At 51.2% G+C, this 20,313-nt stretch overlaps 1 protein-coding gene across 2 annotated transcripts in view; it reads right to left on the bottom strand.

Annotated features, from left to right (window-relative positions):
* The window catches only part of TBX15 (T-box transcription factor 15), a 123,049-nt gene extending 114,800 nt beyond the window's left edge, over positions 1–8,249 (bottom strand). The window contains exon 1 of one of the 2 annotated variants that reach the window (XM_043878996.1): positions 8,129–8,249. Coding sequence is in view for 1 of the 2 variants with exons in the window: in XM_043878995.1 (XP_043734930.1) it covers positions 6,768–6,972 (205 nt within the window). In the remaining variant the exon portion in view is untranslated. Of the gene's footprint in view, positions 1–6,767; positions 7,962–8,128 lie in introns of those variants that run through there. The other variant, XM_043878995.1, reaches the window with a different exon arrangement.
* Positions 8,250–20,313: the final 12,064 nt, after the last annotated feature.

Genomic DNA, 20,313 nt, shown 5'->3' with positions numbered 1-20,313 from the left:
CAGACAATATAAGGACAAATAAGGACAAGATTTGAATACATTTCCTATATTATTAAATTATTTCCCCCAAGTCACAGTGTTTCTCTCATGACTTCTACTAACCATCGTTATTATCCAGACTTCTCTTAGTGGTTCCCTTAACTCTCCTCTTGGGAGAAGGTGAAATTACTCTTCAGAATATAAGGCAGCCTCTGTCCATCCAAAAGGAAGATGGCATTATTCACAAAATAAAGAAAATTTTAGACATTTAGAAAAATTTCCACTCTCCTTGTTCTTTTCAATTACACCTGCACAGTCTCATTTCTGGTGTTTTCTTTTAGGCTTTAGTCAAAATCAATTAATTTGAGAGTTAAATAAAAATGCCAATAAATAAGTTTCAGGTCCGGGACACTCTTGAATTGTCAAAGGATATCTAGACATTACAAAATCTCTGGCCCCCCAGATTTTAGATATTCCCAGTTTGTTAAACTGGCTCCAGACAAAGAAAAAAAAAAAGCAGTTTTTTTTCTCTGAAATTTTATCTATGACCCATTCAGAACTTGATGTTCACACATAAATTTGTATATAAACACATGCAAATTTTATAGAATAAAAAGTAGTGATTTCAGGGCCTATTTTCACTTCTGGCATCAAAAACTCATCATCAGTTGGTAGTCAGCAAAAATGCCCTGCCTCATAAGTGAAGCCATTAATGGCAGGGAATAAATGTTGATTCGTTGTCACCAGTTGCAATTCCCCACCCTCTTTCCATTTCACCTGGTCCTCCCTACTGAGTCTCATTTTCCACCCTGACACTTAGAACAAGGGCCTCACTTAAATTAACTAATGATTATCCATGCCCGGAGAGGTGTAAACAGACCTTAATTTCTAAATTTGCTAATTGCTCTAACCAGTGCAGACCCCTGAGTATCTCAGTCATGCACATATAAAATTCAAAGCTCACTAAAAACCAGAAAAGGCAAAGCAAAAATAAATCACCTGGATGAGAGGAAGAAGGGGGAAAGATTCCACGTTCCATCAGCTCCCTACTTTTCTCTGTGGAAAAATATCCCAAAAAGTTAAAACTTAAAAAGCCACTCAAATATTCTCCCCTTGCTTAACTACTTTGTCTTTTGGGAGTAAGAAAGCAATAACCAGTTACACCCTTGAACAATCATTGGACGGATTTCTGCATTTCCAGAAAGGAAAGTGAAATGCCAATCTGTTCTTTATCCCTGTGGAATTTGCACAGTTCAGCCTGGCTTAAAAAAAAAAAAAAAAAAATCTACCATCACCTAGAGAAGAAACTTCCAGATTTAAGAAGTAATCATTTTTCTCCTGGGGTATGAGAAATAAACTTCTGTTAGAGTCCATAACCAGGATCTCAGAAAAAGTGCTCTCATCTTATTAATATTATAATTTTGGCAATACAGAAAAGGATTGTGACAGACCTGGAATATTTCACTCTTTAATGCTAGCAATGCCCTTAAAGAGGCTTGGATGAACAAAATGTTTCGGTCTTCTGAGCCAAAATGTATTTGTCCCTCCCTTTTTGTGGCCCATAATGAAGGATTCATGATGAGGGACTTGGTTCCATTAAACTTGTCCACACAAAGGAAATTACACAAATAAATCGGGGTACACAAACCACCAATACCCAATCATTTCAGTTTTAGCTCCCAGGTTAAGCATTTCATACCATTTTTTCGCTTTCTCCTCAAGTGCCGGGTATATTAATTAAATATGCTAAGCTAATTTTCTTTAATAATTAAAAGATGTTCAAGACACCATTTGAAGTAATGGGGGAGCGCACAGGAAAATGGCAGCCGATATGCAGATATGTATCAACATAATTTAAATCCAAATTCCACTGTAAGAAATTTAATTCCCCTTTCCCCCTGCATGAACATCACCTCGTGAACTTTTCATTCTGGGAGTTTTTGCCTATAAAATCAGGAAACCCAAAGGCGCTAGTTCTGGATCCAAATAAAGTGTTCTATAAGAAAGAGCGCTGGGTGGGGCGTGGAAGACACGAATTCAGAATCGCTGCGCACCTAGGCTGTAAGCTGATCTGTCCAGGAAAGCCTTCACCTCCCATCAGGCTAGTGCTCTTCGGGCCGGTCTCCGAGAGGCAGAGGAAGCCAGCCGGGCAAGGGGCTGCCCTGCACGGAGTAGCCGTGAAGCCAGAACACCGCCCCGCCCCACCCCACCTCCCGCGCGCGCGCCTTCCACACGCTTTACACCCGTTTCTGAAACCTCCCTCCCCCGCAAGTGGAGGTGGCGGGGTACAAGGGGGCGACCTGCGGAGGTGCAAACCACAGCCCAATCCCCTTTCCTTCCACCCCAGTCCAAACTCTGGGCATCAGGATTTTCTCCATTCCCAGTCCTCCCCGCTGCCCTCGAGCACTTTGCTCGATTCATGGGATAAAGCGCGTTAGAATAATCTTCCGAGTGCCTTCCGCTTTGCCATCACGCCAGGACTGGGGTTTTACGCAGAACGTCTCCATTCCCTTCCCCACCGCTCTGGGGACACTGCGGTGCGCTCTCCCAGACCCGTGCAAAAAAAGGCATTTGGCAGTCAGGCCCCAGTAAACCACCATCCTAACCCGGCCTACAACGAATTCAGACCTTGCCTACCCCTTCACTCCCTTTCGGATTCGTGCCACAAGGTCATTTACCAAAGAGGCAGGCACAGTGGAAGACTGTTTTGACCGGACACCCAGGTCACGTTCAGAAGGCCCCACACTTGGCTTGTTTGCAGGGCGCAGAGCCGATACCTCTAGGCCTGCACAGGCGTCCGGACGTACGTACCACCAAGGAATCTGAGTTCTACCGCAGAAAGACCTTTAAGCGTCTTGCGCCGCGCGCCTCCTACGCTTACACTGCAGTCCAAGCCGCGGCCTGCGCCCTGGCTGGTGCTTGCCTTGCGTTAAGTATATTCTCCCCCAGTCTCAAACGCATCCCTTTTCCTCGTTACTTAAACATCAGTGAAGAATCATTTCCTCTGTTTTGACCCTTGTGTTTCCATATTGCGGAGAGGGGGAGTCGGTTTGAGATGTGAGAACAGGATTAAAATCTTGGAGTTCTACTCTGAGCGAACAAACCGTAAACTGACAGATTAATTCCCGTGACAAGTTGATTTTCATCATTCGAAGGAAGCAAGGGTCCTGGGAACTGCGAGGGCTTTTTCTTGTCTTATTCTACTAGAGGTTGCGCAGCCGGCCGCCTGGGAGAACGCGAGCGCCTGACCTGAGTGCACGTGTGCGTGCGGATCTCCCTGGCGTTATCGGGTGTGCCCACCCGCGTGCGTCGCCACCTCCTTAGGCCGCCGCCGAATGCCTTGGCTGCAGAGGCTCGGGCCTGCGGGCTTCGGAGGGGGAAATCCCTTTGCAGAAGGTTTAAATTATTTTTCTCCGCGGGGGACCGGGCTTCGGTCGCATTGGGCTGTGGATTTGGGCGGGAAAGGCCCAAACCGGAGCTGGGGAAGCCGGGTGGAGCCGAGGTTGCGGTCCGAACGCAGATGGCGCCGCCGCGTGCCTGAAATATACTTCCAAGGCCGCAGCCGCCGGAGCAGCTGTTCCCGGCGATCCTGTCTCGAAAGTTTCCTCCGTTGCTGCTGTGTGAGAGGCGGGGGGCAAGCCAACCCGAGAGCCAGGCTTTTCGGAGACGGGTTTTGAGACCCTCCCCATCCCGCAGAGGCTGAGTTTCCTGGCGGTTTCTCCAAAAGACTAGAGAGCTGGCCTGGGTGTGAAAATGAGGGTACCTCGCAGGCCCTCCTCCAGGGCTCGGAGGGCCTCAGGGTTTGGGGGAGGGGAGGAACCACCAGGCTTGGTGGAAAATTTTGAAATACATACTGTGTGTCCTCTGATGTGTGAAGACCTACAGCGAGCAGGCCGGGCCGGTCCCCCGCTGCTGCAGGTTGGCGCCCCAGGCTGCGGGCGCGCTCGGCGCCAACTAAAGCCAGCTCTGTCCTGACGCCGAAAGAAAAACGGGCTGTGAAAAAGCAAAAGCCACGTCTTTAAGAAAAAAAAAAAAAGCTGAGCATTATAATCGGACCCCTAAGTTACCTGTAGGTCCCGGGATTTTGAGGGAGGGCTGAAAATGATTGTACGGGTCAGAGAGGGTATGGTGAGAATGGTAAATACAGCTGATCTAAGGCGGTGGCCAGTGTACGTGTGCATGTTTGTTTAATCCCCCAGGACCTGGGCAATAGTCTTGTCGTGGTGGGGTTTTTTCCTGTCCCTGATTTCTAATCGGCCTAGGGCAGCTGAGCCCCACAGCGAGTCCACCCTTCTTGTGCTAATTGGGAGAAGAAAGTTTAAAGACAACGGCAAGGCCCAGCCCGGCAGAGACACGGCCCTGTGCATGATGGGAGTCCCCGCGCCCCCTTTCCCGCCTCCACCATACACACACCTTTACATGTGGCCCTGACTTTGTATTGTTAGGGGTCTGTATTAGAGACAAAAAGAAAGGTCTAAAAGGAACCCCAAGCTCTCCAGTGTTACCCTCCAGGCTCAAAGCCCAAAGCTCTGCCTCCTCCACTCCCCTGACGGCGAAGCCTCCACATCAGAGCGCACTTTAAATGAAAGATCTTTTTTTCATCCTACATCCTGTTTGTCCTGGTCCTAAGAGTCTTGGCCCCTGCAGGGACCTTGGAGATTCCCCTGGTCCACCACCGAACGAGGCTCAGCAGGATGCAGCCCTGCTCTGAAGAAGGCCCCTCCAGCGCTCTTGGCTTCCAGCTATTTCCTCCTCCTGGACCTTTGCCCCACAAACATATTTCGTTTTCTCTAACCCAAAGGCCCTTTAAAAAAAAAAAAAGTGATAATGATAATGGGAACTCATCACCTCAATTCTCTGTCAGGTAAAGTTCTCTGTTAGGTCCGCAACCCCTACCCCGACCCTGGGGGATCGAGGAAACAGCATTCTGGACACCAGGTCCTCCCATTCACATCCCTGAACTGGTCTCTCCTTGTTCCAAATCCTCATTTTTCTCTCCTCATTATTTTCTGAGAAGAACTTCAGAAAGAAAACTGCCTGCTGAGTCCCCTATTATGATCCGAGTGTTGATCCTTTTGGACATGCGACCCTACACCAGCTCCCTATGACCTGTACTCCCTCTCCCAGAGAAAAGTACCCAAGGACAGGACAGAGTGTCTGCATACTCAGTTAAGTAACTTCTCCCTTTTCTACCATCGCAAAAGTAAAATAAACTAACCCTCCCATTTATGAGCTGTCCTAAGACCTGAAAGAACTTCCACTAAACTGTGTGAAGGCCCAAAGGAGATTTTGACAAGTAAGTGCGGTGAGGAAATAGGGTCCATCCAGAGATGGGAAACACACATTAGCCATGCGTTCCTTTCTGGATTGCCCACACAGGGGTCCGCGTGGACAGGCACCCGCATCCAAATACAGGGAAAGGCTTGAGCGGACGAAATAAATCTCCTTTTAATTTTCTTTTCATCGACTAATAAAAATAATTCCCCAGCACTAAACCCAAATACCGTAACCGGCCGCAAGAACACGGAGAATTCATAAAACTCTGTCTCTGCAGGTCACCCGCTAATCGCGTTATTATTAGCCTCGGGAGCATGGAAATTGAACTGTCACTGCCGAAAGAGAAAATGTAAGCGACAGCTGTCTCTCCTTGGATCGGCCAGTTTTCCAGCCCCCAAGCTCCTTCCTGGGCCTCAAGCTGGGTCCCCAAGCTCCGTGGGCCTGCGGCCGCCCCTCATCTCTTTACGGTCCGCCGCCCCCTTCCGACTTGCCGGCGCTCTGACCCGAATCTACTCCCCAGCCCTAGCTGGTCAGCAGGAGCACCTCCAGAAAAGTTTTACAAATCCTGGCTGGAAAGTTTCTGAAGCGCTAAACCAAGCTGTGAGCGTAGCGTGAGTGCGTCCGTGCGTGCGTGTGTGTGTGTGTGTGTGTGCGCGCGCGCGCAAAATTCTTCCGACAACAGCTGTTCCCCCGGACTGTTTTGCACAGTTGAAATCTTGGCACTTAATACAAAACGTTAAGTTGTTCCCCACCCCTTCTAAGATTCTGTTAAAATACTGACATCGACATCCGCCCGGTGTTTTACATTTTATGTGCACATAACTGTGCATAGAATGCGTACAAATCCAACACGTTACTGCACCGCTCCGCACAAATACGCAAAGACGTGGGCTCTGAAGAGTGGCCCTGGGCGCAGCGTAAGGGGACTAACACCCATTCCTCTTTCCACAAATGCAGGCGAAGTAGAAATATAATTGTACTCCCTCGTCGCGGGGAGTAGGATAAACACAACAACTTGAGTCCCAGAAAAGTTGGTGGGGGAAGGGAAAGGACCGAGGTTGAAGGCTAAATGGGAAAAACGGCGATTTCCACAGGGGTGTTGGACGGAGAACTCCGTGCCAGTCCTCGGAGCTCTCAGAAGCGAGTCCCAGCTCGTCTCCGCTCGGGCCGTTGCCTTCGATCCTCGCCCCTCTTAACCCCAGGGGCCTGCAGCCCTCTCAGTGGCGGGCATGGTGAACACTGCATTCTGCTCCCAAAAAGAGAAGGGGATGAGAGCAAGTAGGCCTTCTGGCTTGAGGTTGGCGACGAAACTGCAAGGCTCAGGCCAGTTCCCCCAAATTGGCTCCAGCGAATTTGGGGAAACCTCAAGGCATTGCGCAAAGAAAAAGAAACCGGCGTTGGAGTAAGACGGCGTCACGGTCAGGGCCTTCCTACTCGCCACTCTCCCCGCCGGCTGGCCGCCCCGAGGCCCCTCTCCGCCCGCCTCCCGCGTTCCGGCTCCACGCACTCACCCGGGTGAGGCTCCAAGCCGTGCGCGCCCGCGTCCTCCGCGTCTCCGAGTGGGCCCGCGGGGCTCAGCGCCTCCATGGACAGGTCCAGCCCCTTCTCCTCCCAGTCTCGCAGCTTCCGCTTTTTATTTGAGCCGATCAAGGCTTCAACGGAGAAGGCATGTGCTCGCGAGCTCAGGGCGACTGCAGATCTTCTCCTTTCACTCATCTTAGCCGCCCGCACCCCGGCTCCCGCTCGCCCCCACTACAGAGGGAGCAGCCCGAGCCCTCACGCTCCGAGCGCCCACCGGGCCGGGCCCGGGAGAGGCGGCGGCGAGGCGGCCAAGACTGAGGCAGCGGCTCCGCGGGTCCTCGGCACCCTCCCCCTGCTCCCTGAACGGCCGGCTAGGACCGAAGTCCTTGGCTGCCCCAGCCGCTAGGAACTTGCGCCCGGAGCGCCACCCGCTCGCTGCATGAGCGCCGGAGTCCTGCTTCCCACCCACCCGGGCAGGCGCTCACAGGCGGTGTAGACTGGACTTCATCATTTTTTTATTCTCTCTCCCTCCTCCCTCTCCCTTTCTCTCCTCCCTCTCCCTCTTCCTCTCTCGGTCTTCCCGTCCTTGCTCTGATCCAAACTTCTGGGAAACTTTTTTTCTAAATTCCTCCCTTCCCGAGGAGCTGGGGGCAGGCGGTGCGCTCCTGGCCGAGGGGCGAGGGAGAGGGAGGGGGGAGGAAGAGAAAGACTGAGGGGGAAAAAAAAGCCAGCCCCCGACCAATGGCGAAGAGGGAACTGGAGAAACCCTGAGAACGCGGGCCAATGAAAAGGGGGGAGAGACTGAGGCTCGCGCCAAGGCTCCGCGCTGGCTGTCCCCGGGATGCTCCTGGGCCGACTTTAACTCCTGGCTTCCCGGTCCCCCACGGTTCCTCGTGGGGGTGGGGGGAGGTGAAAGTCGAGGTCAGATCTGTGCCGTTACAAACTCCTGCAAGTCCCAAATTCATACCTTTTCCTCTCAAATCTGCTAGGTCTCATAGTCACTGCAAGCCTAGGGTCATTTTAAATGCGGAGCTGGAATTGGGGGGCTCTGACAAAACGTCAACCTGTCCAAATACACCAGAAAACGATTCCAATAATCTCGTGCTTGCCCCCCAGATGCTTTCAGATCTGCTAGTTCCGTCGCGACATAGGTTCCTATTTTCCTGTTAAAAGATTTCTAAGCAACTCTGATTAAGGCAAAACGAAAGAAACAAACAAGAAAGCCTCGTTACTACCCAAGGTCTTGTAATTGGAAACATAAAGACCGCTGCCTCCTTCCAGCTCTACCTGGTAGAGAAGGTGACGTAGGCGCCCTCAAAGCGAGAGGCCGGCGGAGGGGCACCCGGCTTACCAAGCCCTCGGCAGGCGGATCCTGACTGTGCCCCCGCACGCAGCAAATGCTGTCCTTCCGTTCGGCGTGGATGCTAAACCGAGCTTCGCCTGCTCGGGGCGCTGGCTCTGGAGAACCCGCCGAGAGGGGCTGGGCGAGGGCAGACGGGAACTTTGACAGCGGAGACGGAGCTTTTTCAAAATTCCCTTCAAATCCGATCACCTCGGGAGCCCGGCTCTCCCCGCCCCACTGATCCTCCCTCCATCGTAAAAAAAAAAAAAAAAAAAAGGAAGAAAAAAAAACTTTCAGGACAGCGTGGTTGTGAGGGATTTCTAAGGGACTTAAATCCAACACTTTGGGCCATCCTGATTTCCCACACTCCCTCCCAGGTTATGCTACTGGTCTCGGGCCGCTGGAGACCCCGAGCGCACGCAATCCAGTGCAGAGCAAGTTTAGAGGGGCCAAGAAGTTTATCCTGCCAAGCTGGGAAAAGGTCTCGGATTTCTCGGAGGACGGCCCAAGCCACAGTCCGATCATCCCAGCGCCCTGGTCCAGAGCTTCTATCCCAGCGCAAGAAAGAGGCAGAAAAGAGCCAGCTCCCGGATGTGAAGGGCAGACAGAGAGACCCCAGCAGAAAAGTCATGCCGACACCTAGACTCTGAGCAGGGTCTGAACCCGAAACCTAGGGCCCACGGTGTTCCACAGCAGCGCCACCCTCCCTAAGAACGAGCGCTCATCGGTCCTTCCACCTTTGGGGAGAGAAGGGAGGGCCTCATGGACCTTTGAAACGCCACATTCTCCTCCTGACCACGGAACAGCCAGGAAATCTAGTTCTTGCTATTACAGTTAGAATGTAGTGCTCTGGTTCTGAAGGCAACCGTGTATGTCCTGAACCTTGGGCCTCTCTGAGAGGAGAGAGAAAAAGGCCAACTTTGGAGCCCCCTCCGATAGGCCTCCAGCATGGAGAAGATGAAGCTATCCCGTTCAGCCAATGCAGAAAGAATAATGGAAAAGCCACTGGATAAGGATGCTTCAGCTAGGCTTGGCCTCCTCTGCATTCCAGGAGCCTGCGCCTCGGGCTCAGAGTCCCTGAGCAGCACTCCAAACCGTGGGATCCAGCACTCAGCCCTTCAGCCTCTCCCACCTCACTGCTGAGCAAAAACCAGGGTGACCAGGTGCAGGGTCTCCTACCTCAGTTCACCACCCAGGGTTGCTTTTAGGTGACCTTGCCAAAAGAGACCACTCCCTGGGTGCCCACCACTTCCAGGAGTTGGAGAGAAGGTAGGTCAGGAACCCGAAGTTACCTTCCCCCCACAGCTCAGACCTCTGTTGGCTCCCAATTCTGATGTCACCACCCTTGGCCAACACCTGCCAGGATCAGGCCCAATGGAGTAGCAATGGGGCAGGCGTCTATTCCTTCCCAGCATTTTCCTCCTCCCCTGCCCCCTGTATGTTCCAGATATCTCCCTCTGGTAGCCTCTTGCCTGCCTTTCTCTCACAGACCTCGTTTGGTTTGAGAAACCCAATGTGAACAGCAGAGAGGCAGGTCTTTAGGGTTCAGACCCTGCTCAGAGCCTGGGTGTTGCACCATAGGCCACACACCCACTCCAAGGTCATGAAAGTTTCTCAAAAAGAGGACGTTTTTGTGACCCACCACCTAGGTGCAGATCTAGAAGGCCTGAACAATGTAAATGTCCACACACACATGTCCAAGAGTCGTACATAGAAAAATGAGCTGTGCCTTCAACATCCTGCATTTGCCCCCCACACCAGAGCATATAATCTGCACAAAGTTTTCAAAGGAGCTCCTAGACCTTCCTTCAGGTTGCACATACGTTGCCTCACCCCCATCCCCCATACACATGTATCCCAGAGTTGTGGGTTAGGCCGTTAAAACAAATTGGATGGTAACAAAGCCACACTCGTTTAGAACAGTCATGAAAATAGGACTTTTCCTCTAGGTGAAAGGGAGGGGCAGGGAAATTTTCTTTCTGTGAATACAGGGATCAGTTTTACCCCAGGGGCATGCACTTGGTGTGTGACCTTGTGCTGACAGGGGAAAAGGTCTGGAGAAAGATTCAGCAGGATGGCTAAATGTCTGTGACTTACGTGCATAATTTTATGCAACCAGAGAGAAGAAGAAAAACAGAGTTAGGGGATATTAAATGTAATTATCTGGGAATATGGTCTGCATTTTCCTTCTACTCACTACATCAAGGGGCTTTCAAAATTCCCTCTTGTTACCTCAGTTTCTCTCTCCTTTAACCTTTAGGAATGAGAGTGGGGTCTCCAATATTTAACTCTAATTCCTGAGGTACTCTCCAGGTTTCCCCAACATAGGCTCCACCCTTGGGCCCTATTTCACCCTTGGGTGAAATCTACAGATGGTGAGTCCAGTTCAGGTCTATTTCAGATCTAAGGATGATTGACAAGGACCAAGATGGAAGCCTGACTCTACCCACTGCAGGGTCCCCAAAAGGATGAGAAAGTTGTTGAGCACCTGAGATGTCAGAGGGGAGGGGGAGGGGGAAGAGGCACTCAAGGACCCCCATCGCATAAGGAAAGTGGACTTTCAGGCCTAGACTTGACAGGAGGAAAGTCAAGCCATGAGAAGGGCGACTTAGTGCCTGCTCACCTAAAACCGACTGCGTCCAGATAACTTGATTTTTCAAAGGAACATCAGAGTTCTGCAAGATGGGAACAAAAATACAAGAAATGGAACCCTACAGCCTCCATATGCCTTGTCCTTTCCTTCTGTTTCTCCACACTAAATACCACCAATGTGAAAGCCTTAATACTAAGGTGATCCACCAAATACTGTGACTGTGCAGTTTTGAGGAACGAACTAAAAACAAAAGTTTTTAAACAAAAATTCAAAATCGGTCTATAAGGCGACTGTGGGATTCGAGGAAACCATTAGAGGACTTCAAGGCAGGTGGAGCCTAGCGACCAGGTCCCATTCAGTTCTAAGCTATAGGACCTTAGGCATATGGATGAATGCCCCATGGACTCAGTTTCCCTGCTGGCAGAGTGAAGGGGTCCCAAATACCTTTGTTGTTGCATTCAGTTGCTCAGTCATGTCCGATTCTTTGTGACCCCATGGACTGCAGCACGCCAGGCTTCCCTGTCCTTCACTATCTCCTGGAGTTTGCTCAAACTCATGTCCATTGATTCGGTGATGCCAATCCAATCATCTCATTCTCTGTCGCCCCCTTCTTCTCCTAAATTTTACCTTACAACTAAGCAAAGCAGGCAAGATAATCGGTAGGAAACTGGACAGATCCGGGGTTTTGTTACTGCTCTGCTAGAATTTTCAGGGAATGTGAGGCCAATGGACCCACTTTTCACTTCTTTTCCCAAATTGGCGCCCAGTTATGGGGTGGCACAATTGGCCTGGAGCTCTCACGTGGGCGTGGGCTGGGGATGGATTTCCGGAAAGTCCTGCCTAGTGCTGGTCCCGACAACCAGCCCGGGCTCACTCCTGTGGACCGCATCTCCAGTAGCTCGGCTCCGTCCAGATCCTGGGACCTGTGGGGCCGTCGTGCGTCTTCGACTACTCAACCACCCTCTCGCACTTTTTAAAAATAAAAGTCCGTGGGGGCAAAAGGGTCTTTAATGATGTTTTTTTGTTTTCGCGAAATAAAATCTTTTGTTTTTATTTTAAACCAGCAGCGTGCCCACCTCTCGGTCCTTCCAGATGTTTGCAATAAAATCGCAGGTTTTGCCTTTGGGACTGGAAATAAAATTTAACGGCCTTCACCCTGTAATTATTCTCTTAGCTCGCCCTTCATAAATTTATCTGCTTTCTATCGGCGTTGGGGTAGGGGGCGAGCGTAAGGGGAGAAAGCCCCGATTTTATATTTGCGACTATAAAAAAGCGCCACCCGGTTTCCTCGCCTTCGGCGGCCGCGGAGTAACCGAGAGAGCCTGGTCCGGCGGGCGGCAACATTGCGCTATTGTTCGCCCACTTCGTCCTGCGCCGGAGCCGGGCCCCTCCACAAAGGGGGCCTTGTGCGGCCGGGCTGAGCAGCCGCGCCCAGGAGGCGAGGAAATCCTGTTCCCCCAGGCCCGGCTTCTCTCCCCCCAGGGCGTCCCGCGCGAGCTGCAGCCTGCCCTGGGCCTTCTTCGGTGTGCGCCCGCCGCCCCAGGCGCCGGCTCGGCCCGGCCAGACTTCGCAAGAAGCGAAACCTCGAGTCTGCGCTGAGCCCCCTTGAGCGTGAGGGAGGAGCCAGCCTCTGGCCCTACTGAAGGCGGGCCTGGGGCTCCAGGCGAGAGGGCTTCCTGGAATGCCCTCCAGCCCCTAATCTTCGCTTTGCTTGATTTGGGCTGGAAGGTAACATTCCGCATCCTCAGGAGCTCAGGGTTGCTTGGCCGCCCTAGGCAACTCAAATCAAAGCGGATTTTGAGGCCGCCAGCGAAATTTCATGAACCTTGAAATAAATGCGGGTACACCGGCAACCACTACGTTCTTTCATAGGAAGCTCGTTAAGTACAAGGCTCATGCATTATTTTGCGTGACCAACACGAAGTCATGGTTACAGCTATCTGGCAGCACACACATGCTGGTACACACAGTTACAGCTACACGCGTGTAGCCACATGCCTTTCTAGAATCAAGCATGCAGGTAGGAACAAGACGTGCTTGGGTATGTACACAGTGTAATACACACGCATGGGGGAAACATTTGGTCACACACTCGGCTGACCCCAAAGGCTGCAAAAATCTACAAGCCTTTGGCCCTTGGGCAGTTCTCCCCGCTGCAGTTCCCCACTCCACAGCTCCCTGGGGCTCTCCCTTGCCTCCTGAAGGTTAATTTCAGGTGGCTGTTCCCTAGTCACCTCTTTTTCATCTGCACAGAGATGGTCAAGATTTCTCCAGCAAGGAAAGAAGGGGGAAATGAGGGGTACCCAGCCTTCAGGCCTGAGAGAGTCACACAATGCATGGGTGAAACCAGGACACTCTCCAAAGCACAGATCCCAGCAGGGACTGGGAGCCTGGGCCGCAAAAAACAGCATGACCACGCAGAAGCAGTAGGATTCTGTCTTGCTTGGTTTTAATTGCCTGCAGCCCCTTCCACCCTTCAGCCAGCCAGCCTCCCCAAACCTGGGAAGCCAGATACTTCCCAGGCAGAGCATTCTTTCAAGTCCTTTCTGCCCTGCCGCCTCCCAGGTCTCCCAGGTCTGCCCAGTAACTGTGATTCCCCATCTCCCCCTTCTTGCTAGGTTTGCAGGTGCTTAGCTAAATCAAGGCTAAGAGTCCTCTCTAGTGTTTTCACTGAGAGGAAGGATTATGTAAAGCTTGTGGAAAGAAGCGCCAGGCCCCACAACCTAAGACTGCCTGCCGACAGGGATCAAGAGAGTTCCCTGGGATTCCTGAGGGGGAGCTGAGGCTGGCAGTAGTGAGGCAATGGAGAGGGACACCTAGAACACTGAAATAGGGCTGTCCACAAGGACCACCAGCTAAAGTCAAAGGATTTGTGGCATTAGGGCCTTGATGTGATGACTTTTTTTGCCAGAATTGTTTACATTTCACTAATAAAAGTCGGCCACCCAAGAGCAAAATGTCCTCAATAGAACTACACCAGCTAACCAGGCCCTGAACTGTCACCCAAAAATGAGACCAAATAGACTTTTCAGCCTCCTTACAGATCATTCTCTCCCTTCCCATGACTGGAGAACATTGTCCATCGTAGAAGAAAGACTGGAAAACAGCTCTCTGACCACGAAGCTATGAGGGGGGGCTGAGGGGCTGAATTCTTGGGGTAGCTGGGGTGGCCAGAGGTGTGCTTGACTCTGTTCTCAGGCTGCAGATGAAGGGCTGGTAAAAGGCGTTAGCAACATCATAGGAGACTTTTCCTTAGTTTTGGTCCATAATTCATAGGCCACCTCTCTGACCCTTCTTGGACAAAACCAAACCAAAGCGGGTAGAAAAGAATCAGGAACTCTCCGGTTATATGCATTGAGTCCATGATGATACCAAAACTAGCAGAGGTAGGGAGATTATCAAGGAAGAAACCCTATTGTTTGGACAAATGAGCCCTGAAATTGTTTTTTTATATGTGTTAAAAATCCACTTGATATGCATATATTATATACCATATTATACAAATGGTATATATTATATACATAATACACATATATCATATAAAGCCATATTATATACCATAGAATATAAAACTACATTACATACCATAGAATATAAAACCATATGGCTTTATATTCTATGGTATGATGTATATAATATATACTACATGTAATATGGCATATAATATATGCATATCAAGTGGATTTTTTACACATATAAAAAACAATTTGAGGGCTCATTTGTCCAAACAATAGGGCTTCCCTCCTTGGTAATCTCCATACATGCAATATAAAAGCAATTATGTATATTGTTTTATAACTAAACAAACTATATGCTTTTTTAAATAACTCAAAAAGTCTTTTGGAACAAAGAAATATGTTGAGTGTCTGGAGAGCCAGACATTGCCAGAGTTCCAAGGCCAGCCACTGGGGAAGAGGTGGGTGAGGGGAGTCCCACTGCTGGTTGCATTCAAACTTCAGGAGACATTGCACTCTGGCCCACAGCCACCTACTCCAGAAAGCCAGGGGTGAGGAAAGTTGTCTATCCCTAATTAGGAAAAATATTCACTTAACGTCACATGCTTTCCAAGGATCTCATAGGACAGTCAACAAATTCAGGTAAATGAAAGCGTTTCCAGGACAGGACAACCCATGAACACACATTCTCCTAATTCTCAATGGTCTGTGCAGCACCAGGGGCGCAGGAGGCTTGAGATTCCTAAGGGGCAAAGGCCAGTGGCCCTGGGGTGGCCTAGAACTGCACCACGGACACCTGCCCCTAGTATTGCTCTCCTTGGCTGTCTTCACTGGGAAAGAGAACTTTTGACCCAGCTCAATAAAACAACAGAAGGCAATGCCATCCGGAGGCCACTGCTTCCAGGAAAGGCAGAGAGAAAAGATGAGAAGAATTGCAGCCTTCTTCTCTTGCTACCATGTCTCATTCTGAAACTTCTCTCTTTCTGGTCTGCATCTCTTGTGAAGAGCTAGTATTAACTGAACCTTTTACTCTGTGTCAGGCCCTGTGCTAAGCATTTTATGCCCACTAGCCTGTTTTACCCATTTCAAGTTCTATGAACCAAGAATAGTATTACCAGCCCCATTTAACAAATGAGAGAACTGAGGTAGGGAGAGGTTATGTAACTTGGCAAGGGTCTCACAGCTTTTAGTGCAGGTAATCTAACTCCAGGGGCTTTCCAGGAGCTCAGCGATAAAGAATTCGCCTGCCAGAGCAAGAGACTGAGAGTTCTATCCCTGGGTTGAGAAGATCCCCTGGAGAAGGAAATGGCAACCCACTCCAGTAGTCTTGCCTGGGAAATCCCATGGACAGAGGAGCCTAGTGGGCTACAGTCCATGGGGTCATAAAAGAGTCAGAAAAGCTGAGCAACTGAGCGCACACACACAGATACACACAATCTAGGTCTGGAGCTAGAATTCTATACCTGCAACTGAACTGAACTGAAGCCTCTCTTGGTACAAAGACACATAAATACAACTTGCACACCTAGGTTCCCTCTACCTGAGACTTGGGAGAGGGTGCGGGTTCAAGAAAGGGACTTTGATGGAACTGTACTCTACTGGTCAAAAATAAGAAGCATACTCTCATTTAAATTACAATTAGGAGGCCTTCCCAGCTAGCATGCAGCATCCTTTCCAGCAAGGACACAAAAGGGCAGGAGCTCCCATTGGGTTTTGGGCAGGAGCTCCCATTGGGATTTTTCTCAGAGCTCGCTTGGGTGCTAAGCAGAACCTGAAGGCTATGACCCTAGTGGGGCTCAGCCAACTAAGATCAAGTTGCCAACCGCTGGTTAGGCTCTGATGGCGCCATGGTACTGGCTTCAAGCAGGCTTCTGTCAGTGGACTTGCAGCCCTGGGCCAGCTCTTGCCACAGCTCCCAAACCAGTTGGGTTGCTTTGCTAAAGTGTTGGTTTTCCTGGCTACAACCCACTCTCACCACCATCCCCCCCACCACTGCCCTCAACCACCTATTCCTTAAGGGCTTTCTGCCTGTGTTCCCTCCCTCAACCAGCCTCCCTCCAGGCTGCCGATCCTCACACACTTCTGGGCTGGTAACTGAGCTACTAGAAGGCAACCTTGGAGCCCCCAACTCAGTTCCAAGCACCTGTCCTTCTCCAGTGGAATCTGTCCACACCACTGTGGGGGTAGTCAGTGCCATGCAGATGGTCTCCACCCTCAGACTGGGAGCTTCTGAGCACAGGCTGTGTTAATTCAGCATGGCACCCATCTCCAGAACTCCATGGTCACTAGAGAAATGCTGCTTTAGATAGTGGTCCCTCAAATGTCTCCAAACTGAGTTTCCCTCCATCCCTGCCCGCTGCCATGTATACATTCCCCAGGCTCATCTTCAAGATCATCAAGGCCCTTCATATATTGTAGCCCATGTTTCTACAGTTCAGATCCAGATGAAATGCAGATAAGGAACAGGTCCTGTGGCTTGAGACCTGATTGCTATCAGTCTTTTATTCCTCAGAATAACTGAGGACTTGGAAATCTGATCTGTCTGGGAAAGTGGGAACAGGGAGGAAAAACTCCTTGGATCTTGGGGACAGAATTCCACGGAGTTTTCAAGAAGAACCTCAGCTTGGCAGAGAAAGCTTCTGGCTTAATTCAGTGAGAAAGGGGAGTAATGCAGAGGTCCTGCATGCCCAACAAGAGCTACCCGTGCTGGACAGGAGACACCAAATCCCCATTGGAGTCTTCACCTCAGCAGAGGTGCCACCGAGTCCCAGGTAACCTTTGGGCTCCAAGGAGGCTCAAATTGAGCTGGCTCGAATTTTTCAGCGCCTGAAGCTTCAGCATCTTTCCCCCCTGCCACCCCTCCCCATCCAGGCAGAAGGCTGGCCTGGCGAACTGGGGCTGTGGGTGCTAAGGGAGCTGTGGGTGCTAAATGAACTGTGGGGGAGAACAGTCCTTAGGAAGGCCCAACTGACTATTTCCCATGGGATCCAGAAAGAGGGAAGTGGGTGAAATGCAAGAAGACCTTCCCTCCTCCTTTTTCCCTTTTCCAGATTTTGGTTTCTCTATGGAATGTTGGCAGCCTCTCTTCTTGGGCTATTTTTTTTTCTCTCCCCCTGATGGCAAATGCAGTCTCACTGGTGAACTTGCTCTAAGCAGATGCCGCTTTAAAACTTCTGTGCAGCCAATGGAGTGTTGTGCAGGGGTTTCCTTGATGTGGGGGCTGCCCAAGGCTTGAGCTTCCCTGTTCTTTAACCTCCCTCCTGCCCTCACCAGTAATCTTTACCATATCCAACCTGCCAGGCAGTTTCCCTCCATACCGCAGAAGCAGTTTTCCACTCAACCAGCTGATTTGACTGCTCCCCTACCTGCCTGGGGAAACTACTAGCCATCTAGTAGTTCCATCTATTTCCCCTAAATTTTTACACTATAACTGGAAGCTGAGCTCACATGTATCTTGTGAGGGAGATTATGGGGGAGAAACGTGAGCACGCGGGAGTGTGGGTCAGGTAAGTGAGAGGAAAGGTATATGCAGGGGGGACCCAGCAAGTATCTCTCCTGAGCCGTGGGCCACAGAGGCCCCTGAGCTTCTGTCTGGAGCTCCCCCTTTCCCACGCGGCCCCCACTGCAGGCTCTATCAGTGGGGGAGGGCAGGCTGGCTGGTGGTCCCTTTAGAGGCTGAAAAACATGGAGTGGGGCTTTTAAGACCGAGAAAGGCTGGATAAAGCAAAAGCCAGACAAACATGAGAAGGAAAGGAAGGACAGAAGGAAAAGATAAAACTTAAGAAAAAGGGGGGAGGGAGGAAAGGAAAAAAAGGAGAGAAAAGGAAAAAGAAAGCAAAGAGAAAGGAAGGTGGAGAGAAAGAGGCCAGAACTGCTTCAACTCCTGAAAACTTAATAGTGGTCTGGCCGTAGTCAGGATATGGATCCCTGATCCATCTTCCCGGGGTAGGATTCGAGGTGACTCGGGGCAGAGAATTATGGAGGGGGCCTGGAAAAGGAATCTTTCCAGCAAGTACACCAAGCACAGCAGAGCCCTAGTGACCTAGGTGTTGAAGCCCTCAGGGAAAGGTTCTTAAACTGGACTCCTTCAGAGGACCTGGCTAGCAGGAGGAGCCTGCAGATTGAAGGGCGGTGGGCAACGGGTGATGCCGCCCCACCCCGACCACCCCGCTTTCCATCCTTCCCCTCTCCCCCCAGCTTCGCCTCGCCTTCCACAAGCACTAGATAGAGACTCCCCTGGGAGCAGAGGAAGGGCAGAGAAGAGATTTCAGGTAGAGTAGATAGAGCACAGTTATGGGGAGAAAAGGGCTGAGAATCTGCAGACCCCAGGGAATGAGAGACCCCAAGCAGACCCTAGTGTGGTGGGAGTTTGGCCAGGTTTGCCTAGTCAGAGGATGGAGGGTTGTCCAGTCGGGTGGGAGGAGTTGGTGTGAAGCCCGGGATATTTGTCTGGCGCTTTCTGTAGTTTAATATTCTCCTGAATCTTAATCCAATTTGAAGTTATTAGGCAAAATGCTGGGAAAGGTTGCATGTCGATTTTATTTCAGTAAATCCTCAAGGCAGGGAAGATTGGATGGGGACGGGACAGACTGGTACTGGCCCTCCACCCACTGAGGCTGCAGCTGCCCCTACTCTTTTTCTGGTGGGGAAGAGGGTGAAGGGCACAGAGTTCTCCAGTCATGTCCGACTCTTTCCAACCCCACGGACTATACAGTCCATGAAGTTCTCCAGGCCAGAATACTGGAGTAAATAGCCTTTTCCGTCTCCAAGGGATCTTCCCAACCCAGGGATGGAACCCAGGTCTCCCGCATTGCAGGCAGATTCTTTGCCAGCTGAGCCACACGGGAAGCCCCCTCTATAAGGCAGGAGGTATTTTTCCTCTCTGAGCTCCTTCTCTTCTTCCTTACAGTTCAATTCACCTAAGGTGGAGTGTCCGCCTTAGCTTTTCCCAAAGCAGCCTCCTCTCCTCCACCTTCCCTCTCAGCATGTCTAGGTCACAGGCAAATAAAGCCCAGCTTCTTGCCTGGGGTGAATGACAGGAACCCGGTCGCCCGGGCGGGCGGGAAGAAGAAACCCGCGGAGAAGAATGCGATGCACACCCAAGCGAGCAGATGTGCCTGCCGCCTCGGGCCCAGCCCTGGCCGGGCTCAGAAAATCTCTCCTCAGCCCTGCGTTCGCGGAATTACATTATATCCTCCCAGATCCAATCATCTTTTTACAGAAAAAAAAATTTAAAGAAATATAAATTGCTGCTTTGCAAGATCAAAGCGCGGCTTTCTGGTCCATCTGGTCGAGTGGGGCGTTGGGGGAGGGAGCAGGAGAGAGTGGCGCAGTCACAGCCAACTTCAAAGTGTTCTCAACAGTGAATTTTGACCAGTGTATTTGAAATTCTCTTCCCCTTCAACTTCGGAGGGGTGCGCAGCGGGGAAGCGCCTAGCTGGTCCTAGGCGCGTGGAGAAACCTCGCCTTGACCAATTCCACGCGGGCGTTAGAATCTGAGCCCCGAGGCTGCTGCCGATACACGGACTTCAGACCGCGCGTGGGTGAGGGCGGCTAATCACCGACAAGACGTCGGGTCATCAGATACCCAAATAAACCTCGGAGACACCACCAAATCGCCTTCCCCTGCTCAAGGAGCTGCCAGAGGCTCCTTGTCAGTCTCCCTGGCGCTCAGGCTGCAGGTCGCTTCTGCGCTGCCAGGAGTACTGGAGTGAACTAGGATAGTATCCGAATTATTCGGGGCTTCCGGGTCAATCCCAGGCTCTCCGGGCAGAGAGTAGCGAGGATCTCGACTGTGGGTATGTGACAGGCCAACGGGGCGACTCTGCAGGCCTGGTCGATTAGGTTGGACGACTCCTGGCCCTCAACTGCTTTCCTTAAGCGAAGCGCATTCGCCACGCGGAGAACTCAGCAGTGTGGCCCGGATGCCTTCGCCGCGAAGCGCGCAGGGTGCGCCGCGTGTTCTCAGAGCTTGGGAGTTCGTGGAGCCCGAAGAAGCTGAATCCAGGTTGGGCTGAGTCCTGGAGAGGGGCCGACCTTCTCTCCGTTTTCGCTGCACGGTTATTGTGGAGCCAAGCGGCAGAGGGTTGTTGTTTTTTCTCTCGCGCGTCTGCAGAACCTACTTTCCCTGCAAGACGCATAGGGCG

Source organism: Cervus elaphus, chromosome 20 (assembly GCF_910594005.1).
Source record: "Cervus elaphus chromosome 20, mCerEla1.1, whole genome shotgun sequence".
NCBI classification, from domain to species: Eukaryota; Metazoa; Chordata; class Mammalia; order Artiodactyla; family Cervidae; genus Cervus; species Cervus elaphus.
This window is presented reverse-complemented; position numbering and strand designations above follow the sequence as displayed.